Source organism: Aspergillus oryzae, chromosome 2 (genome assembly GCF_000184455.2).
Source record: "Aspergillus oryzae RIB40 DNA, chromosome 2".
In the NCBI taxonomy this organism is placed as follows: Eukaryota; Fungi; Ascomycota; class Eurotiomycetes; order Eurotiales; family Aspergillaceae; genus Aspergillus; species Aspergillus oryzae.
The window spans coordinates 1,911,080-1,931,889 of record NC_036436.1 but is presented as its reverse complement, the minus strand read 5'-3'; the positions used below and the strand labels follow the sequence as shown (position 1 = coordinate 1,931,889).

The 20,810-nt window shown below is 48.3% G+C and overlaps 7 protein-coding genes across 7 annotated transcripts; 3 read left to right on the top strand and 4 right to left on the bottom strand.

Annotated features, from left to right (window-relative positions):
• Nucleotides 1–245: 245 nt before the first annotated feature.
• AO090001000724 (uncharacterized protein) lies at nucleotides 246–640 on the bottom strand (the record flags this gene model as incomplete). The annotated part of the gene is made up of 2 exons (XM_023234681.1): nucleotides 246–537; nucleotides 597–640. The coding sequence occupies 2 exons, from the start codon at nucleotides 638–640 to the stop codon at nucleotides 246–248; spliced, it is 336 nt and encodes a 111-aa protein (XP_023089782.1).
• An 827-nt stretch (nucleotides 641–1,467) lies between these two features.
• AO090001000723 (GTPase-activating protein GYP1) lies at nucleotides 1,468–3,742 on the top strand (the record flags this gene model as incomplete). The annotated part of the gene is made up of 5 exons (XM_023234678.1): nucleotides 1,468–1,494; nucleotides 1,927–2,323; nucleotides 2,494–3,377; nucleotides 3,431–3,523; nucleotides 3,581–3,742. 5 exons carry the CDS (start codon nucleotides 1,468–1,470, stop codon nucleotides 3,740–3,742), a joined length of 1,563 nt encoding a protein of 520 aa, XP_023089781.1.
• A 1,148-nt stretch (nucleotides 3,743–4,890) lies between these two features.
• AO090001000722 (U4/U6-U5 snRNP complex subunit PRP6) lies at nucleotides 4,891–7,827 on the top strand (the record flags this gene model as incomplete). The annotated part of the gene is made up of 2 exons (XM_001819162.3): nucleotides 4,891–5,273; nucleotides 5,394–7,827. The coding sequence occupies 2 exons, from the start codon at nucleotides 4,891–4,893 to the stop codon at nucleotides 7,825–7,827; spliced, it is 2,817 nt and encodes a 938-aa protein (XP_001819214.1).
• Nucleotides 7,828–8,726: 899 nt separating this feature from the next.
• AO090001000721 (TADA1 family protein) lies at nucleotides 8,727–10,281 on the bottom strand (the record flags this gene model as incomplete). Its single annotated transcript, XM_023234677.1, has 4 exons — nucleotides 8,727–9,394; nucleotides 9,461–9,569; nucleotides 9,636–9,910; nucleotides 10,062–10,281. 4 exons carry the CDS (start codon nucleotides 10,279–10,281, stop codon nucleotides 8,727–8,729), a joined length of 1,272 nt encoding a protein of 423 aa, XP_023089780.1.
• Nucleotides 10,282–10,791: 510 nt separating this feature from the next.
• On the bottom strand, nucleotides 10,792–13,585 carry AO090001000720 (uncharacterized protein; the record flags this gene model as incomplete). The annotated part of the gene is made up of 5 exons (XM_023234676.1): nucleotides 10,792–10,797; nucleotides 10,895–11,004; nucleotides 11,106–12,182; nucleotides 12,243–12,639; nucleotides 12,692–13,585. 5 exons carry the CDS (start codon nucleotides 13,583–13,585, stop codon nucleotides 10,792–10,794), a joined length of 2,484 nt encoding a protein of 827 aa, XP_023089779.1.
• A 959-nt stretch (nucleotides 13,586–14,544) lies between these two features.
• Nucleotides 14,545–17,267, bottom strand: AO090001000719 (WD40 repeat domain-containing protein; the record flags this gene model as incomplete). The annotated part of the gene is made up of 2 exons (XM_023234675.1): nucleotides 14,545–16,272; nucleotides 17,244–17,267. The coding sequence occupies 2 exons, from the start codon at nucleotides 17,265–17,267 to the stop codon at nucleotides 14,545–14,547; spliced, it is 1,752 nt and encodes a 583-aa protein (XP_023089778.1).
• Nucleotides 17,268–18,138: 871 nt separating this feature from the next.
• On the top strand, nucleotides 18,139–20,574 carry AO090001000718 (putative mitochondrial respiratory complex I chaperone (Cia84); the record flags this gene model as incomplete). The annotated part of the gene is made up of 2 exons (XM_001819158.1): nucleotides 18,139–20,351; nucleotides 20,406–20,574. The coding sequence occupies 2 exons, from the start codon at nucleotides 18,139–18,141 to the stop codon at nucleotides 20,572–20,574; spliced, it is 2,382 nt and encodes a 793-aa protein (XP_001819210.1).
• Between the last annotated feature and the right edge of the window lie 236 nt (nucleotides 20,575–20,810).

Here is a 20,810-nt window from a genome sequence, read left to right as displayed (position 1 = left end):
CATAGCCACCATCGCCTTCGCCAGCTCACTGGAGCTCATCCTTATACAGAGCGATAAAGTGATAAAAATAAGCAGAAAAGGGCACTGTGGGCCCTTCAATATGTCATCGCTTCCAAATGGCCAGAGAGTAATCCAAGGGCAAATCGTGTGACACAAGTAGATGGCCAAGCCAATACGAGCGTGCGTTCCAATCCTCAACAAGCATATAAAAACTTTAAAACATCCCTAGCAAAAGAAGCTATTACTTACCCATCTTCTTTGATCCCGGTTCCATGATGCTCCGTTTCCCCCGACATAGGAGTGATAGTATTGGCGAATCCAGAATCTAAATTGCCTGTGCCATGTTGGTGAGCTCCATCCTGTAGAAGCTGTTGGTGTACACCGCGGATGTCTTCCGTTTCGATATGGGAGGCTTCGGAGACATGAGTCGCAGGAAGGCCAGCCGACTGAGTCGGGAGGACCGAAGCTGTAGGCTCCGAAGTAATCGAAGCTTCAACGGTTGAAGTTGGTTGGGTCGCAGTCTCATCCGCATCGTACCTGTCAAGACATTAGACAAGTTCTTGTGGGATAAATTCCGGCAAAGTGAAGCACCATACAGATCTGCAAACAGGTCTTCTTCAACATCCTCTGGCTCGGTCATGGTGATTTAGTAATAAAAAGCAACGTAAGCGAAAAGCCGATTGGCTGCACTAGAATGAAGTCGATTGAATCAGTTCGATTAGGGATGGAGCAGAATCCTTAGTGGTGAAGCGAGATTCCTTCTCACTACCAATTAGCCGACAGAAGTGAGGAGAGGAAATGTGAGGTGAATTGGGAAGTTTGGCAGGAGAGGGGTGAGAGAGGAACAATAGCAGAGCAAAAGGAAGGAAGAGGTGTGTGTGGTTTACGTCGGAGGTTGGCATGAGGAGAGAGAAAGAGTGACGGAGAGGAGTTAGTCAAGTTTAAGTTAGCCGCTGACCGCGCGAACCTGAGAGTCCGTAATAAATCCATTTCATTTCATTTCACCTACCTAGGTATTAATTTCTTCTCCATACATACAGTACACATACATAAGTTATGTACATACATACACACAGTACTAGCTACCTCAAAGGTCCCTAGGCAACTTACATACTATCTTAAAACATAAATTAGTTTTTGATTGCTTCTTCACCAACAATGTTCTTCTTCTTCTTCTTCTATTCATTACTAAGAAAGGGAAAAAAAAAAAAAAAAAGAAAGCCTTTGTACATAGTATGAATTACCAACGAAGAATATGCCAATATCTAGCTATTTGTACAATGTGTTAATTCGTCTTGGCTTGGCTAGTCTCCTACTTACACTACTAAGGCTTAAAACAGCATCATGGTGCCACAAAGCACCCCGCAACTAATTAACCTCATGTCTCTCTTTCCTCCCCCCGCCCCCCTTCTTTTTTTACTTTCCCCCCTTTCTGAATGACACTCCGCACACCAGTGGCGTCACGCAATGGCTACTAGAAAGCCCCAGCCGCAGGTAGGTGTATCTAGAGAATATTCCTCAAACCAATGCGGCAAAGAGCTAACCCGAACTACTTGTCTCACTGTTATAGGAGATGGTCCAACTTGGTTCGTACCTCATAGCCCCATGTTTCACCTCGTTCTAGCAGCTGATATAGCTCCCCGCTCCCAATGCATTAGACCGTACTGAGTATGTGCAACCCTACTGGTGCAAGATAACCCTGTTCAATTGGCTACGCACTCTACTGTGTCTCTCTTCTGCTACCAATTCCTTGCTAATCTCTCTTCAAAGGAGAACGGGGTCGCCCTTCTGGAAGGGAAGATCAGTTTCCCAGAACCACGGCCCCCCCAAACCCAATGATCAAAGTACCGTTGTTGGCTCTTCATATTCTCACGCAAATATCTTGAAGTGAGCTTTAGTTCGCCCATGTGTCTTAATTCTTAACAGCTCAATATACATTGGACTAACATAGTGTCTGGCAGAGGTATATCGCAACAACATACGCGCCCGCGGACACCGCCCCGATCATCGTCTACCAATCCTCAGAACTTCTCGCCATCCTCCCATCAGCCTGCATCATGGTCTGCCTCTCCTCGTAGATTGTACACCAGTATAATAAACCAAGGAGTCGATTCATGGAGTCGCGATCAAATGGAAGACGAAGAAGACGAGGAAGATGAAGACATTGTTTATGATGATGATGAGGACGAGTTTGGGCTTCCCAGCATTACTAGCATGCGGAAGAAGCCGAAGCAGAATGTCGACCCTCTCCCATCCCGGATTGTTGACCCAGGAGGTCGAATTGGAGGCAGTGCCTCGGCCCTTAGTGTTGGTCTAGGGAACAGTAGGCAGCGTGCCAACAGCTCGGATATTGCAGAGGAACGAGGTGTCCCTATGTACCCAACAGCTAGAAAGGGGGAAGGGAAAATACTTCGGCCTCAGTATAAAGATATTTTAAGAGGTAACGGATGCGATTTAAGCTGCCGAAGCTTACAGGTGGCTAACCCTCACTAGATCCTGCGAACGCTTTGAATCTTATTGACCATGCTCCGCCCCCCAAGAGTGCAACTCCAAAAGAAATGGACCAATACTCGAGCCGCATTTCGAGAATCAACAAGTTTAAACGCCTTTTGCAGACAAGCACGGTTCCTTTAACAGAATTAAGAAACCTGGCATGGTCAGGAGTCCCCGATGAAGTACGGGCAATGACCTGGCAACTTCTCCTAGGCTATCTCCCTACGAATTGTGAACGACGTATTTCGACTCTGGAAAGGAAGCGCAAGGAATATTTAGATGGCGTTCGCCAGGCTTTCGAGCGCGGCAGCACCACAGGTGCTGGTAACCCTACTGCTTCGACAACAGGGCGTGGCAGAGGGCTGGACGAGGCAATATGGCATCAAATCAGTATAGATGTCCCTCGCACTTGTCCACATATTCAACTCTACGGCTATGAGGCTACTCAACGCTCGCTAGAAAGGATTCTTTATGTTTGGGCCATTCGACACCCAGCCAGCGGCTATGTGCAAGGGATCAATGATCTCGCCACGCCTTTTTGGCAAGTTTTCCTAGGTGTCTATGTTACGGATCTCAATGTAGAAGAAGGGATGGATCCGGGTCAATTGCCCAAGAGCGTGCTGGACGCGGTCGAAGCGGATACATTCTGGTGTCTTACGAAGCTCCTTGACGGCATTCAGGACAATTATATATATGCTCAGCCTGGTATACACCGGCAGGTTAGAGCACTGCGTGATTTAACTATGCGCATTGACGCTACTCTCGCGAAACATTTGGAGAATGAAGGTGTTGAATTCATGCAATTTAGTTTCCGATGGATGAACTGCTTGCTCATGCGTGAAATGAGCGTCCAGAACACCATACGCATGTGGGATACGTACATGGTTCGCTACCCTAATCTTGTATATAGGCGAAACGTGCTAATTTTGTATTGAAGGCCGAGGAGCAGGGCTTTTCACGATTTCACCTTTATGTGTGTGCGGCCTTTCTAGTCAAATGGTCGGACCAGTTGGTAAAGATGGATTTCCAGGTAAGTGCATTAACTAAGGGCAATCATGATACGGAGGCCCGTGCTAAGTGAGAACAGGAAGTCATGATGTTTTTGCAAGCCCTCCCAACCAAAGACTGGACGGAGCAAGATATTGAACTCCTGTTGAGCGAAGCATTCATTTGGCAAAGCCTGTTTCAAGACTCTCGGGCTCATCTTCGTTCCACTGGTGACCCATCCCCCGATAATGGGTTGCAGTGAAGAAGTTGAGCTCTAATAAGCATACACTAAGCCCTTTACCCTGTGACAAAGAAAACCGTCTGGGTCCTTCCCCCCTGGGCATAAATACAGGCTGAACAGGAAGCCATTGTAGTGGAAAACCCACAACAACTCTTGAAAGGGTACCCGTCGCATAGGCTCGTACTTTCCTCTGCGAAGCTCGTAAATGTCTGCCGACCCCTGCTGCTTCCGGCTTCCTCGCGCATCTCAACCGCCTGTATGCGCGCGTGCTAAAGAGGAGGAAGGAGAAGAAGGGGGAGAAAAAAAGAGGAAAGGTGGGGGTGAGGAAGAAAGCGCATTTCCGCTTTCATCAAGCTCGGTGGTCCTGTCGGCTCCACTCTATCACCATCCCCGTGTTGCGTACGTTCTTTGTGTGTCCACCTCATGATCTGTAGATGGCCCAGTCTAGAGTAGGGTATCTGTTCTCATGCCCTATATCATGCCCCGCCATTGGTCTCTACTAGATCTGCCACTTGGGATTTCCCGAAAGGCTATGGAAGGTTGGGAACAAACTGGAACAACATTCGGGTTGACTGGGAGAGGGGAGGCCGCTTGAGGAATCTCATGCGTGCCGTCAGCAGGTGATCTACCCTGACTCATAGTGCACATTGAAGGTGTCTACTCTATAGCCTACCGACAGGCTTTGTGATGGGCAAAAGCCGTGGTGCGAAGAGTAGGCAACACAATGATTAGTCCGGCTATTTAGTTGGCGAGATGTTGGCGTGTGAGATCCTGCCAGTGCAACTAAGCCATTAGGCGCGCAAAGGAAGCACTGTTTAGACGTAGGACGTTCTAGGTGTATGGCACATGACTAATATAAGTATCGACCTACAAGACGAATTGGACTTGGAATATTGCAAGAATATAGCGCACGGTGCCCTGCTCCTACGACCTATGAATTCCACTAGTGTTCGAGGATCCATAGAGTAGTACGCAGTGGCAGGTCTTAGATATATGATACTGTAACTACGTTTGGTTAGGGTACTGCGATAAGATAAACACGGGAGCGGGACAATGTTCTTGCGCTCATTGCCTCTTGAAAGCATGAAACAACTTCCTGCTACCTCAGAATCTTGGTACACTTAAGCTTACTTAAAGTCGCCCAGTCTTGCTCCGTATCTTTGGTCAAGATGGCCTCCGGGCGGAAGGACTTTTTGAGCCAGCCGGCCCCCGAAAACTATGTTGCAGGTCTAGGTAGAGGTGCGACTGGCTTCACCACTCGTTCGGACCTAGGGCCTGCGCGTGAAGGTCCCACGCCGGAGCAGATTCAAGCAGCGCTCGCAAAGAGGGCACAGCTGCTTGGTGCAGCGCCTCCGACAGCATATGGCGCAGGGCGTGAGAAAGGTGGCAAAGAAGACAAGGCTGAGGAAGAAGAGGACGATGAACGTTTCCAGGATCCGGACAATGAAGTTGGGCTTTTCGCATACGGACAGTTCGATCAAGAAGATGACGAAGCAGACCGGATATACAGAGAGGTAGATGAGAAGATGGACAAGCGCCGGAAAGCAAGAAGGTTGGTACTCTCCCTTTCCCTCACTCCCCCCGTTCACCTCTTTGATGGTGCGATTTGTTCATCGGGTTCACCCCCGGTTGTCTGGATAGAAGACCGACTTGATTCCTTCGCCAACTATAGGGAAATCCGGGAACGTCAAGAACGAGAAGACTACGAACGGAAAAACCCGAAAATCCAACAACAGTTCGCCGATTTAAAGCGCTCATTGGCCTCCGTCTCCGAAGACGACTGGGCCAATCTCCCTGAAGTTGGAGATCTTACAGGCAAGAATAGAAGAGCGAAACAGAACCTCCGACAACGATTTTACGCAGTACCGGATAGTGTTCTCGCCAGTGCAAGAGACTCTACCCAATTCGAGACTACTGTTACAGATGACGGTGCTCATACCGACATTCAGGGGGAAGGAGTGGACGGGACAATCACCAATTTTGCGGATATCAGTGCTGCTCGTGACAAGGCCCTTAAAGTCAAGCTTGACCAAGCAGCTATAAGTTCATCTGGGGATTCGGCTTCTGGAAGTGCCACTAGCATTGACCCAAAGGGTTATCTCACGAGTCTCACGCAGTCCGAGCTAAAAGCTGGTGAAGTGGAGATAGGCGATATCAAACGAGTTCGCGTTTTGCTAGAATCTGTGACGAGGACTAATCCAAAGCACGCACCTGGGTGGATTGCACTTGCTCGTCTGGAGGAGCTTGCTGGTAGAATTGTGGCTGCTAGAAACTGCATCGCCAAGGGATGTGAGCTGTGTCCGAAAAGTGAAGACGCATGGCTTGAGAATATTCGACTCAATGAAGGTCATAATGCGAAGGTAATCGCTGCAAATGCCATTCAGAATAATGATCGCTCTACAAGACTCTGGATTGAGGCTATGAGGTTGGAATCTGAGCCTCGTGCAAAGAAAAACGTTCTGAGACAGGCCATTCTCCACATTCCTCAATCAGTTGTCATTTGGAAAGAAGCTGTCAACTTGGAAGAAGACCCTGTAGATGCACGCCTCCTTCTCGCAAAGGCAGTTGAAATGATACCATTGTCTGTGGAGTTGTGGCTTGCCCTTGCCCGGCTTGAGACACCTGAGAACGCCCAAAAGGTCTTGAACGCTGCTAGGAAAGCTGTCCCTACGAGCTACGAGATATGGATTGCTGCTTCACGACTGCAGGAGCAGATGGGGACATTCAATAAGGTGAATGTGATGAAGAGGGCTGTACAGTCCCTCGCCAGAGAGAACGCTATGCTTAAGAGGGAGGAGTGGATAGCAGAAGCTGAGAATTGTGAAGAGGAGGGAGCTATTCTTACTTGCGGGGCGATTATCCGGGAGACTTTAGGATGGGGTCTGGATGAAGACGATGATAGGAAAGACATCTGGATGGATGATGCAAAGGCCAGTATTGCCAGGGGCAAATACGAGACTGCGAGAGCCATCTATGCCTATGCGTTGCGCGTGTTTGTGAACCGCAGATCTATTTGGCTTGCAGCTGCAGACCTTGAACGTAATCATGGTACGAAGGAAGCGTTATGGCAAGTCCTTGAGAAGGCTGTGGAAGCTTGCCCACAGAGTGAAGAGCTATGGCTGCTCCTTGCGAAAGAGAAATGGCAAACTGGAGAAATCGATGAGGCCAGACGAGTACTGGGACGCGCTTTTAACCAGAATCCCAATAACGAGGATATTTGGCTTGCTGCTGTTAAGCTCGAGGCCGACGCCCGGCAAACAGACCAGGCTAGAGAGCTCCTTGCGACTGCTCGTCGGGAAGCCGGAACAGACCGTGTTTGGGTGAAAAGTGTCGCCTTTGAGCGACAACTGGGTAATGCAAATGAGGCGCTAGACCTAGTAAATCAGGGCCTTCAACTATACCCGAAGGCGGACAAGCTTTGGATGATGAAGGGTCAAATCTATGAATCCCAGAATAAGTACCCGCAAGCCCGGGAGGTGTATGGAACAGGTACTCGTGCGTGTTCCAGATCGGTTCCGTTGTGGCTGTTGGCTTCAAGACTGGAAGAAAAGGCTGGTGCTGTCGTCAAGGCTCGCTCTGTTCTTGACAGAGCTCGGCTTGCTGTTCCTAAGAGTGCTGAACTGTGGACAGAAAGTGTTCGTGTTGAACGGCGTGCAAACAATATCGCCCAAGCTAAGATCTTGATGGCAAAGGCATTGCAGGAAGTTCCAACATCTGGATTGTTATGGAGTGAGAGTATCTGGCATCTCGAACCGCGGGCACAACGCAAGGCTCGCAGCTTGGAGGCTATCAAGAAGGTTGATAATGACCCGATATTATTCATTACAGTGGCTAGGATTTTCTGGGGAGAGCGTCGACTGGAGAAAGCAATGACATGGTTTGAAAAGGCGATTGTGTCCGACAGCGATTTAGGGGACGGTTGGGCTTGGTATTACAAGTTCCTATTGCAGCATGGAACAGAGGAGAAGCGGGCAGATGTGGTATCGAAGTGCATCTCTACAGAGCCCAAACATGGCGAAGTCTGGCAATCGGTGGCTAAAAATCCTGCTAACGCGCACAAGTCGACCGAGGAGATTTTGAAGATGGTTGCCGAGCGACTTGTGTAGGTAATCAACACTCTTGCATAGTTTTATCCCACATTGGCTTGTAATCTATATACTTAAATGTTGTAAAGTTTTGGGGTTGGTTAGAGAAACGAGAGAATGTACCAGCGAGTCTTAGGATTAAGAATATGAGTAAACGGGTTCTGATAGGAGGAAACAGTAAAGACTAACATGTCTCTAGTGCCACATAATTCACCGAGACAAGAAAGATAGTGGTTAGATGGAACGAAGGGGGAATAGTATACGGAGTAAATGCGAGCAAGCCAGCAACAGTGTATGCGCAGTATGCCGAATTGCCTTCATGGCTCTCAGAGTATATATAGGTCACAACTGCCGTTCAGGTATACCGCAAAGAGACGGAAAAGAAATAGTAAACCAAGTAGTGGGTATCGAACGAGTTTGCCGCACATCCAGAAACCTTTGTCCTCTTCTTTCGTTTTTGTGTTTCTGATTTGAACCATAGTAGACGATGTATCTAACCAAAAATGGGGCCCTGTGGCGACTGTTTGAAGCATATACTATGCGCGTGGCACTCGAGAACTACCATGTCTGAGTTCTCGAGGAAGACCCATATGAACCCAGGTCCTCAAACGCGCCAAGCTGGAAAGGGAAAGAAGCTCAACGAGACCGAAGAGAAATAGAAGACGAATCGAACGCTTGAACTCCATGCCAAATAGAAGTAGACAATGTCACACCAGTAAGAAGTTCCCCTCATACTCCAAGTACGCCTTTAGATCCTACCAGGTCGAAATGCCACTGCTTTGGTCGCATAGGATCACAGACTGACAATAAGTCATAGAGAACACAAAAAGGAAGGGAGAATCAAAGAGGAAGAGGAGGTCCGGAATTATAATGAAAAACATGATGGAAAGAAAGCGAGGAAGAAAGAAGGAGAAGAAGGATCAAGAGGCCATGGATAAGCACTCGTCCAATAAAGACCCGAGCTGTTCTCGGTCTGCCATTGTGGCACCTTCCCATACAATCTCCCCATCATCATCAACCTCCATTGTATCCGCCGACTTATTTAGCTTCATACTATCCTTGGGAATATCCGCCACATCGTCAGCTCGGTCTTGCTTGTCCGTTTCAAGCTCATCCTCAAGGTAACCGCCCATTATTTGATCCACAATCAGTGGCATATGACTGAGAACTCCCCCACCAAGCTCTAAAGCCAAACGGAGGTCTCTGACCCCGAGGGGCTTTCTAATACTTGCTTCTTTGGCCTCGACAGGTAACAAACCCGTTGCGCCATCTTTCACAATCTCCCCGCGTGTGAAAGCCAATTCTTCCCTTTCAAGCTGCTGACGATACTTGCGCATCATCATACCATTGATAGTGCCAGATGGTCCGTTAGACCTCGTACGGGAGAATACGACAGATAAAACTTCCTTCACAAAAGTTTCCGTGGCAATGGCCATGAACTCAGCGCAGGGTAGTCCCGCGCCACTGACAATTGACTCTTCGTAGCATATAGGGATCATGCGAGCATGAATAGATTCCGCATCTGGGAACTCACCAGTCTCTGACGCCAGAGGTTGCGCATAGCGTTTTCGAATCTCCAACTCCCAATCTACCGCCAAGCAGTGTGGTAAGCATACCTAGACACTTAACTGAACAAGGAATTTATTGCACCTACTTGTTTTATTCAGACCGCCTGCACTTGCCGGTACTTGGCTGGGCAGCTTTATTTGTTTCGCCAGATGATATTCCTCTAACTCATTAGGTGTAGTTTCAACGGAGTCATGCTGATCGAGACCATTGTTAGAATGGATTGCGCACTATAATGGTCCTCTATAACTTTGTAATCGTACCTCAGGAATTGCTTTTATTCGTCGACGATCTCTAGGAGGAAGCTGCATGACCTCCGTCTTTAGCCTCTGCTCCGCTGCATCCCCTGAGGTCGGCTTCGAGACCACCGACGGTTTGTCGTTCGCCGACACCCAACTTGCAACCCCATGATCCGGAAGGTCCCTTGTGAGGTTCCCAATGATTGCGCATATGAAATTATTATGGAGGTGCTCAGTTTTCTGGTCGGCGCAAATTATATGATCGACGCGAGACGAAAGTTCGTTCTGGTTCAATTGTCCTGTGATAGGGAAGACCGACGTTAGTTTATCCTTCAAAAAGTAATATATGTTAAGAACAGCAAAGAGCGAGGAGATAAGGAAAAGCAAAAAAAAAAAAAAAAAAAGGAGAAGAACTGGAAGGACCGGGCCATTTCTGCTATGCATTCGTACCTAAAAGGAAGAGAGTAGTGGCCTCCTTGTACTCGGACCAACTGTCGCCGATAGCGGCTTTTAGCTCCGTATAGATAGGTTCAAGATCCAGTCGCGGGACAGATATCAGCGCCTTAGTAGACTTCGAAGTCGTTGAGGTGCTAGGGGTCGCATTTTTTGAGGGAGTTATTGCGGTCGAAGCAGACTCAGTCCGACTCAGAGCGGCCGGATCGATCTGCATGGTTGCGAGGCTCGCAGAAGCGCGACGGGCTGCGCGAAGCCGGGGTGGCGGGGGGGACTAGACCTTCATGAAGCAGAATACATCCAGAGAAACCCGAAAGACAGTTTAAGATTAGTAGAAGGCGAAAGCATGCGAAGAACGAGGGGATCGCGATAGGAAGGGTAGTGGGTCGATGAGCGAAGTGATGGAAGGAGGTTGAAGTTGATAAAATGCTAGGGTTGGATTTCTTTTCCCCGCCAAAAAAGAGGCACGAAAGTCACTAGATACTCCCAATGAATGAAGCAATATAAAGACTACAAGAAAGGACTACTTGGCTTCTTAATGTTTATCAATATATTTAAAGATTATTATATATTTCTACATGTGCTTCGTTATGTGAAGGAACGCAGTCAGTTTTAAGGGGGGGAAGAGCCTAATCATATAGCTTCACAATATCTTCGTCGAGTACTCCAAACAACCAGCTGATTTCCGCCATGATCCCCTCGATCTCTATCGATAATTGACCAGTTACTAAGACTACAGATGAATTAGTAAATATTGTATGACCAGTTCATGCCATACCCTTCAAATAACATGGATTAAAAGCACAAATCGCGGCATAGTCTCGACTTACTATAAGCATACAACAACGCATAGTCCTCGTCTGTAGACAGGCGTGATGCTCCATGATCCTTGCGATAGTGGAAAAGGCGGGCAAGAAGCCGATCTCGGGCATGCTCAATGCTGGGAAGGACGTCGCTCAGCGGGTACTCGAGTTTCATAGAGGAGGCCATTACTATACTTGCGGTCAGAATTGCTCGCCTTCGTTGATCCCCTACACTCACCTGACAATAGATGGCTGATGCGCGACGACAATTGCTGTCTTTCCTTGTCGGTATATTGGAGAATACTAAGCTCGCCTTCGGATGCCGTCATATTTTTATCAAGCTCAATATTGATCGCAAGAAAAGCATCTACCATACTCCTTGTGCGGCGGAGAATGTTACTGTATGCCAAATCAGGGAATGGGCTTTTCAGCTCAAATTCGGAGCGGGCGGACGCCTGAAGAGACTCCAAGCGCGAAAGGAATCGTTCAATCTCCAATTTCTCCCTTGGGCTCATGAAAACCGAGTTATCTGTGTTGCTAGTCATGGTAGACAGTGGGCCGCGTTTCCAGAGCAGACTCATTCGAAGCCATAAGAGACTTAGACCATCTTTCAATCTCTTCCTCGCGCTGATAGGCCAAATCACTCGTGTGATGATAATACCCCAGATACAGCCAGACAGAACAGATGCAACACGATGAAGAGCAATCTCAGTTATAATCGGACTTTCGCCCCCTTCGTCCTGGTCATCGTTCCCTTCCTTCTGGCTGAGGGAGTACGCGTACAATACCGAGAGGTTGTAAGTAAGCATAATGAAGCGGCCCATCGGACCCTGCCCTTTGACTATTATGAGATACGACGTCCACGTAGCCATGAGTAGCCCCAGAGATGCGAGGCCAAACACGTTCCCACCTGTCACATACCACGACACGACGGCACAGAGTGCCCCTAAGCAGGTACCCAAGAAACGGGCATAACCGGTGGTGTTTGAAGCACCGATGGTCATCGAACAAACTAGCATGTACGACAAAAGACCCCACTCGCCTCTCCAGTGAGAGTAAAACGGTCTTGTGGACGGGAGAAATGATGGCAAAGCATAGAGTGCCGCACCTGTACCTACTTTGATAGCAAACTTGGTGTCATCCCGTCGAAAGATCTTGAGTGACTTCCAGATACGATAACCGAAGCTCTTTTCTCCCGACACGTTTCCCGGATGGAGGGATGATAACAATTGCTTACGGTGCGGCTCAGCGTTGCCGACTACCAATTGAGGTTCAACACTACCTTGTACGAAACCTGCTTCAACCAATGGCCGCTCTGGAGGCCAGTCAGCATATTTTTTAACCGTTTAGGCCCATGTCAGCCGAGACAACATACCGGTATCCTTTGCTCTTACCCAAGCATTTCGTCGACCCCAAAACCTCAGCCAGTTCCAGGACCTGCCATCGGGCCTCTCCTCAGCTTCAAGTTGCAACTCATCAAGGATTGCTAACAGCTCCTTTAGCTGCTCACCGAACTCCAGAAGCGAAAAACTAAAATGGCCACAACTGGCTGCAACTTCCTCAAGATCCGCTTCAACTTCCAAGGTCTGGATGTTTAAGACATCCTTCTGTCGATATATCGTCTTCAACGCTTCTTCTCGGGATCCTCGATAGAGATCAAGTGCCCGGTCAAGACTGGTGCGGAACCTACTATTGATTGCGACTTTGTAATCCGGTGCAGGTCTGAAAGGAATCTCCTTGAAGATTTCTTTCAAAGTGAATGCAAGTGATCGCTATTGATGATTAGTGTTTATCAACATATAGTGGTTTTTGGTGCCTCGTTACCATCGAAGGCCCTAAATGACCGATAAATAGTGCGAAGATATCCGCAGGAAGAAGAACGTGATCAGTTTCTGAGTCAGAAATGTCTCTTTCTGGACTTGAATTAGGCCTGTCTCTTCCCATATCTGAGACCTCTTCTTCCAGCCTCTCATCTATCGGCTCCAAAATTGGTCGCTCCTCATGTAGTGACCATGGACTAGGTAATGATTCTCGGTGAATCCCATTTGTAACTGCTGCTTCGCTATTGTACTGCACTGGCCTGGAAAGTTTGGTTTGCTTTAGCAACTGAAACTGCAGGAGAGCCGCACTGCGCAAGCCGCCCATGTTATGAGTGATATCTTGTACCCAGCGTACAAGTTTTTTCTCCAGCCTGTATTGTCTCTCTGTACCTGCAACAAAATGCTCCAGTTTCGCTTCTCTTACTAGTCTGTCAAGCTGGCTGTATGCCTGCTTATGGCGCGCAGCTGCACTTAGGTATTCTTCAGTTTGAAGCTCCTCTTCAGATCCAGTGAGGAAGCTCTCGGTAATCAAGGCTAGCATCGTTGCTAGCGTCTCGGTGACAGTAGTGAGGTTTGACCGTAGCTTTTTCCGCGCAGATATTGGAAATATCATGAACGACACAGCCATGGCCGCAGCTACACCCATCACGACCATTTTCAAAACCTGAAAAATTTTAGCAAACGACAAATCTCCATTCTGTACTGCGCCTTCTTTAGTCAAGACGGTAATGGACGACAGCGAAGCAAGAGAGCAGGCGACGTTCACAAGGGGGTCGCCCAGTCTTTGTTTTGTCCATCCAATAAATCCTAAACCGCCTCCACAGAAGACTATAAGAACTACAGCATGACCGAGTGGGAGTAAGTCAAGAGTGTCCTGAAAAAACCTAGAGACACACATGCTTGTCAAAGAGATAAAGGCGGCATAGAGAAACGCTAGGAAGGCACAAATTGATGCCTTGTACATGCTCCCTTGAGACCTTGCTGGGTGGAAGTAGACTGTAACGGTGGCCACAACATGCTTGCCGTCTTGATGGCCTAGCCACGAAGCAATTGCTGGCACGAAAGTTGCAAGCGACCCCAATAAGTAGGCTAGGCTGCATTTCAGGACCCCAGTTCCTAGCTCAGTAGAAATAACTTGATGTATCCAAAGTTTTGTTTCTCGCACCTTTCTCCATAAGCGTGAAGGTATCCCTTCACGGTCCACGGAATATTGTCCGGAGAGTAGCCCGCGGCGTTCTTCGTCATTGTGGCCATTTGATTCGGAATGAGGGCTTCGTAGAGTAACCAGACCTCTCAAGCGTTGACCGGTTTTCGGTAAGACAAACGTCGCCTGCCGCAGCTTTGTATCAAACTTATGGTTAGCAACGGTGGCTCGTCCTCTTTCTCTTTTCCTTGAACACCTTAACCAGAGAAAATCTGCCATGGTACCTTCTTCGGTCGCAAAAAGCGACGGGAACTACTCGACGCATCCCCAGACAGAGACATGTTATCATCTCATTTCCCCCCCTTCTTCTTGCCGTCTTGCAGGCGCGTAGAAGACGAAGAGTTGTCAAAGCGGAGCTCGCGGGCGCTTGACGTACACAGTAGTTGGTTGTATACGGCGATCATTGCTTCTTCTATCCGCTTTTGATCACCCGCCATTTTATCACCACGGCCTTGGTGAATTGGGAACACGCATCATTAGGCGAAACTACAACATCCTAAGAACTGTAATAGAGTACTTCGTTGTATGTATGTACACTTCAAGATTCGAGAGAAAAGATAGTGAAATAAGGAAGAGGCTGCGCAGATATGACCTTTCACTCATCGATACGTATACTATGATCGCTGCTGCCCCAAAGTCCATTTCACTTTACTCTATTCCAAACCTTCTACTTTCCACAACTTGACTGCTGCATCTGCACCAGCCGAAGCAATCTTCGACCCCGACACCCAAGCTACACCGTTAACACCTTCTTTGTGAGCATTAGTAGCTTGGAGCCATTCTCCGGGATTGGCCAAGTTCCACACGAATATATTGGTGTCCAATGCTCCGCTCACAACGTGTGTACCATTTTCATTCCATGCAATGGAAGTGATCCGCGAAGTATGTGCCGTCCAACGGTCTGTAACTAGAGTGGCATCGGCGACGTTGTAAACAAGAACGCGACCACGTGAATCGCCAACAGCTAACAGGGAGCCGTTCGGCGAGAAAGCCAATGCAGACACGGGATTCCGAGAAGCTTTAATATCCGTCTTAGGAATCAAAGTAGCGCCCGAGATTTCGCAGATTTGAACAGTTGAATCATCGCCGCCGATAGCTGCCGTGTTTCCATGTGCTGCCACAGTAGTTATGGGAAACTTAGATTTGAAGTCGCCGATCTTCTGGCCGTCTTTGTAGATCTCAACACTCTCCGAGGTCCCTACCAATACCGCTGCAGCTGCAGCGATACCCTTAGGTTGTCCAGATAACTTGGAAGAGCTTCCGGTATACGTTTTAGTCCCAACGTCCATAGATCTAATGGTGTCGTCCCAGGCCACGCTGTAGATTCTACCATTGCCTTCCTGCATCGGCGCAAGGCCTGCGATGTACGCCGAGTGACTTTCGCCGTCCACCTCCGCCGCAGTTCCAGTGGGCACATCCCAGCTGCAGACTCTGCCGTCGAAACTGCCAGCCCACAGTGTGCCATTGTCGCTACCATGGTGGGACTGTGTCAAGGAGGTAATGTTTTTCTGGTGGCCTTGGATGACTTGTCTAGGCTCAGGAGTACCTTCAGCGAGGTAATTCAGATTGCCACCTAGTGACAAACTGATAAGTAGATTGTCACTTCTTCCCGGGGGCCAAACCACGCCGACCTGCTGGTCATTGACATCTGTACTTCCCTCCCCTCCAATGTACCATGTTTGTGAAACTTTACCGGCTTCAACATCCCATACCTTGACAGTTTTGTCGGCACTCGCAGTTACAAACTTCCGAGAGTCCTTGGACCATGAAACACTGAAAATACTACCCTTATGCTCGCCTTCCCCAATCTGGCCCCTTGGTTCTCCCGTCTTGCCATCATAGAGCCAGATTCTCCGGTCAGCACCAACGCTAACCAATGTTGAGCCATCTGGACTGAAGCCGACGCCATAAATATAGTTAGTGTGTTTGTCACGGATGCCCGTATTGAATTTGAATGGTGCCCCATGGTAGAAGACTAAATTCTTGTCATCACCAGCAGCGGCAGCTCGCAGAGGCCGCTGTTGCCTAATTGAAACGGAGTTAATCTGCTGGGTGTGGCCATAGATTTCCCCGACAGTATTTCCGCTATCCCAAGTAATGCAGTGGCCATATCGTTGTTTGCCGTCACCTACGGCGATTATACGCTGGGAATCCCCATCCCATGCGAGATCATTGATCCTGCCATTGACAATACTGTATTCTCCCTTCGTATGCCCTTCGCCGACGCAGTCCCAGACTCGAACTAAACCTGTTACATCACCGCTAGCGACGTAGAATCCAGATGGTGAGAACCGTGCGACCGTAGTGTGCGCCTTATGTTCGGTGTACTGCCTCGCGATAGCGGGGTCGTCGATTGAACGCAAGAATATGGATTTATTGGCCTTAAACCTCAATTTCGGTTAGTCAAGATGTTCCAATATCTCTTGAAGAAAAACAATAGGTCGCCTTGTGTTTACCGCATAAGCAAGTCGTTCGCCTTTGGCATCAGATGAGAGATGAGTGGGCTGACCCCTGGTGGTAGAAGGACTGGCCGCCCAAATGAAGTCTGAAACACGTTAGTTATCCATGATCGCATGGGAAAAGGGTGACTAAGGTCTTGACCGTTTGTAATTGACATGACTGTACTAACAGACAATATGAGCAGTGAAAGGAAGGGGGGGGCAATCCGGATTTAGCAGAAGGTAAAGCGGAGCGCGGGCGATGTTGACAGCCATGGATGTCTCCTCCGGTTGACGTATTTATCTCGGTGGGGAACGTGAGCCACAGACGGGACAACTCGTTCCTTGTCTTATGTCCAAGCAACCCTCGTGGTTAAGAATGTGTACAGCAATAGTAGATTGTCCTCAGAGAGTAAAGACTCATCCGATGAAACTTTTGGTGGTTAAATTACATGTCCAAACCCAATTTCCAATGATGACTATATTTGAATGTAGAAGTACAGTGTCTGGCTCCGAAGGTGCCCGACTTCGAGATATTAAGCAGCAGGAATCCAAGAAAAGGCATAGGCATTCCTCCATAGATTCTGCATACAGGTTCCCCGTTCGCATGGTCTCAGTTGCTTTAGAATATGCTGCTTCCGTCTACCTTCGCCTTCAGTTCCGCCGCCAGGATCTCTGGATGTCTATGGACACTAGGCATCAGACCAAGACCAATAGCCCTTCGGATAGCCTTTGCAATTTTCCGTTGGTTGACAGGTCGTAGACCAGTTGTATTTCTATGCTTTATACGTCCCATCGGGGTGATATACTCAGACATGATCGAGAAGTTCTGCGTTAACGTAAAAAGAGTTAACAATCACTGGGGTGCCCGAGCCAACGATAAAAAAAATCGTCCATTTGAAAACCGCACATACCTTGTACAAGTCTAGCGGATTCATGTTCAAAGAATCAAAAGCATCTGTGGCTGGGCTATAGCGCTTCCTCCACTTCTTCATCTCGGCAGCACTGAGATCATGAGGTGTGTAGATATCGCCTGCTCGCCAATCACGAGTTTGGTATTTCTCTAAGATTCGACTCTCTCCTTGGGTCTTTTGGTCTTCGATGAACTTTTGGCGGTTTGGTACACGACGGCGGCTGAATACTCTTGGCCCTATTTTCGGGACGGTCAGTGCCGGTCGGTCCCGGTCGAAGTAATGTCTCGAGAAGTACTCGATTCTGCTGGAAACACGGGTGGCTACATTGTTTTGATATTCACGTACTTTGATTAGCGCTGGCAGCACGCTGATAAGCAGCGGCATCTGTGGCGAGAGTCGAATTCGACCGACCTGCAACCATGGAGCTCATAGTCGACCCGAAGGTGCGCAATGGAGATGACCAAGACAAGAGATGAGCAGCCATAATTGAGAACTGACTGACGACCTCGGTTCTAAAAAGAAATTGAGTAGCGTCAATAACAGCCTGCAGGCATTCAAAGGTGGATGGGTTAGGTTGGGAGTCGCAGAGTGGAGCGCATAAATTATCAGTGGACTCGTTGAATTTAATATTTAAATCTTGTTGGCGCGCTAAGAGCCGCAGGGAAACCTCCGCGGCAACTCTAGAACTCCGTCTCACATCTTTTTCTATACTTTCTAATGCTCCCCCTGTTACCCATTGTATGTCAATTTTCGACACTTCGGCACTCCTGAAGCATGCTGCATATTAGATTGATCAATTTCGCCTAGTATCCAGTGATAGGGTCCCTGTTTGAGAAGGAGAGAGCCTTAGTCCATTAACACTTTTTCCTTTATAGCTTCCTTCTATACTATCAACATGCAATCTCACCTCACTAGAAGGGTTTTCCGAGCAATACTGAACAATGAGCCGCTGTCTTCCTCAAAATGCCGTCATCGCTTACTACAAAATCTTCAAATATACCGATCCCGAGGGCCAGTCGTCACCAGTACCTATCACCTCCAGCGACGTGAGTTTTTCGCATTCAGCGTGGGACCGTCCACCACCCCCCAGCCTGCGACTCTGCCATCGGAGGCTGGCCTTAAACCAATGAGTGATCTGATGAGAGCGATGCGTGACAAAAGCAGGGGGCCTGCAGTGAGTGTTCTTGCGAAGGCTTTTCAAGATTTCTTTGCTGCACGAGCGGACATTCCTGGGGTCATCACGGGCTTTCAAGCCCGTTTGCTCGTCGTGACTTGGAAGCACTTGCGAGCTAATGAGGGCGACCTGGACCCTGAAGATTGGAAATTGATATTTTCTACCGAGAACCTGGAGAATGTGCTATTCGTTCTGTCCCAAGCAAAATGCCTGCCGGAATCCCGTGAGGTAATCCAAAGATTAGCTCGCTACGTATTTTTAGAACTTTGTGCAGACCATGGGTTTGGCCCCAACCATATAGGTCGACCCGCACTTATTGCCTATATCAACATCCAGGCTTTGAATGGCAACCCAGAAGGAGCAAGGCATGTCGTTGAGAAGTTCTGGAACAGGCTTTCCAAAACCAATCCCTCCCCTTGGCTTACAGTCCTGAAGGGGTTTGCTATAAATGAAGATAGACGTCTCCTCAGACGGACAACTGAGAGCCTTCACGACTTTGGCATAAAATTTGACCCTGCCTCCCACGAAGAGTTGCTCAAAGTACTCATTGGACAAGATCTCCTGGCTGCAGTCAAGATAATGTACGAGTGCCCTTTGTTTGATGGATGGGAGCCTACCCTAGCTACGAAAGAAGCTGTTATCGAATATGCAATCCTACGTTCAGAAACAGCGTGGGCCGAGCCTATCTTTGAGTCGCTTTCGCAAAGACCGATTACAGAGACCATGAGTATCACGTTGCTTTGGGAAGCAGCCCATGGACAAGATTCGTCTGCAGTCGTGGAAAAAATCAGAATTTTAATGCAAAATAATCCAGAAGCCAAAGCATCGCTCACGATAGGATGTGTGAACAACTTGATGGCGTATGCCAATTTTACCAACAAACCTCAATTGACTGCTGAGTATGCTGCTATGATCCCGCGTTGGGGTCTGCAGCCCAATTCTCAGTCGCATCTATTAGAACTCGAATCTTATATACAAGCTGGTGACGTGGAAAAAACGCTTGGCCACGTTCGGGGCTTACATGACATCAACGACATGGCTTCTGAGAATATGTCACTGATGAATAAGTTGATAACAATGCTTTGTTTGTCGGGCCAGGGGGATGCCGTATTCGATCAGGTTTCAGCCTTTCTTGACCCATTGTTTGAGAATAATGTTCGATTAGAGCCTGAGACGCTGGCGGCACTAACCCATATGTTGCTCTACCGTCGTGACTGGGAGGGGGCATCTGACCTCCTTCGACCGCGCCTGGCATTATATGATGATGAGGGAAGATCGAAGATACGTAAAGCGCTCACCGAATACATCTTGGACCTTAACCAAGATGGCGCAGATGCATGGGAGGTGTACGGGTTACTGCAGCTGGCGTTCCCCGAAGCAAGCGTAAGCACGCGAACCGATATTATGACAGCATTTTACCGAAGAAACCGGAGTGACCTAGCCTACCTGGTGTTCGGGCATATGCGGCAGGCGGAAGACTTTGCTCGGCGCCCAAAGCCAGACACCTATACTAAATGCTTCCGGTGGATAGCTCGGACACGTGATGCAGAACATCTGGTGCTTGTTCACAACATGCTCAAATTAGATGTTGAGGTTGACCTCAACACCAAGTTGCTAAATGGGCTAATGCTCGCTTACGCAGCCTGCGACATGCCCGAGAAAAGTATGGAGGTGTTCCGCCAAATCCTCCAGTCGGACGAAGGTCCCACGCATAAGACAGTCGCAATCTTTTTCAAATTATGCGGGAAACACCACAATGGCACTCAGGAGGCAATGAAGATGATGCAGAAAGTCAAACTTCTTGAAATTGAAGTGGATCGGCGGCTATACATGGCATTTGTCGAAGCTCTCGCTGCGCAATGTGAATTTGACCTTGCTGTAGAGGCTATCGATAAGATGCACAGTGAGACAGGGTACCTACCGAATTATAACTCGTAAGCCCCAACGTCTTCCTTCGCTGTTAATATCACTGCTGACGTAACTTCTAGCATTGGCCTTTTCTACAACGCAGTTCCATATCAGTACTGGAAAGATGAGGTGGAGAAATGGGCCAGGGAGAAATACCCAGAACTATGGGCGCAACTCAGTGAGATTGAGCGCACGGAGGAAGAAGAAGGATTAAAGTTTAATATCACCGGCTACGAAGTCGTTGTCTAATTTGGGGCGTGTAAGTCACATAATGTGTGAATAGGACTATGATCACTTGGATATAACCTCCCTAGTAGCAGGAGGGAAGCATTGGGAGATGTTGCACTAGCATCTTCTACTAGTGTTCTAGCTATACATGTCACGTTGGAAATATTCTATCACTGATATGAGAGTGATTGTGAGCTCTGGCATTGTGTCCGGAAGAGAGTGATAGTTGCAATCCGACTTCCTTTCATCCTCTCCCT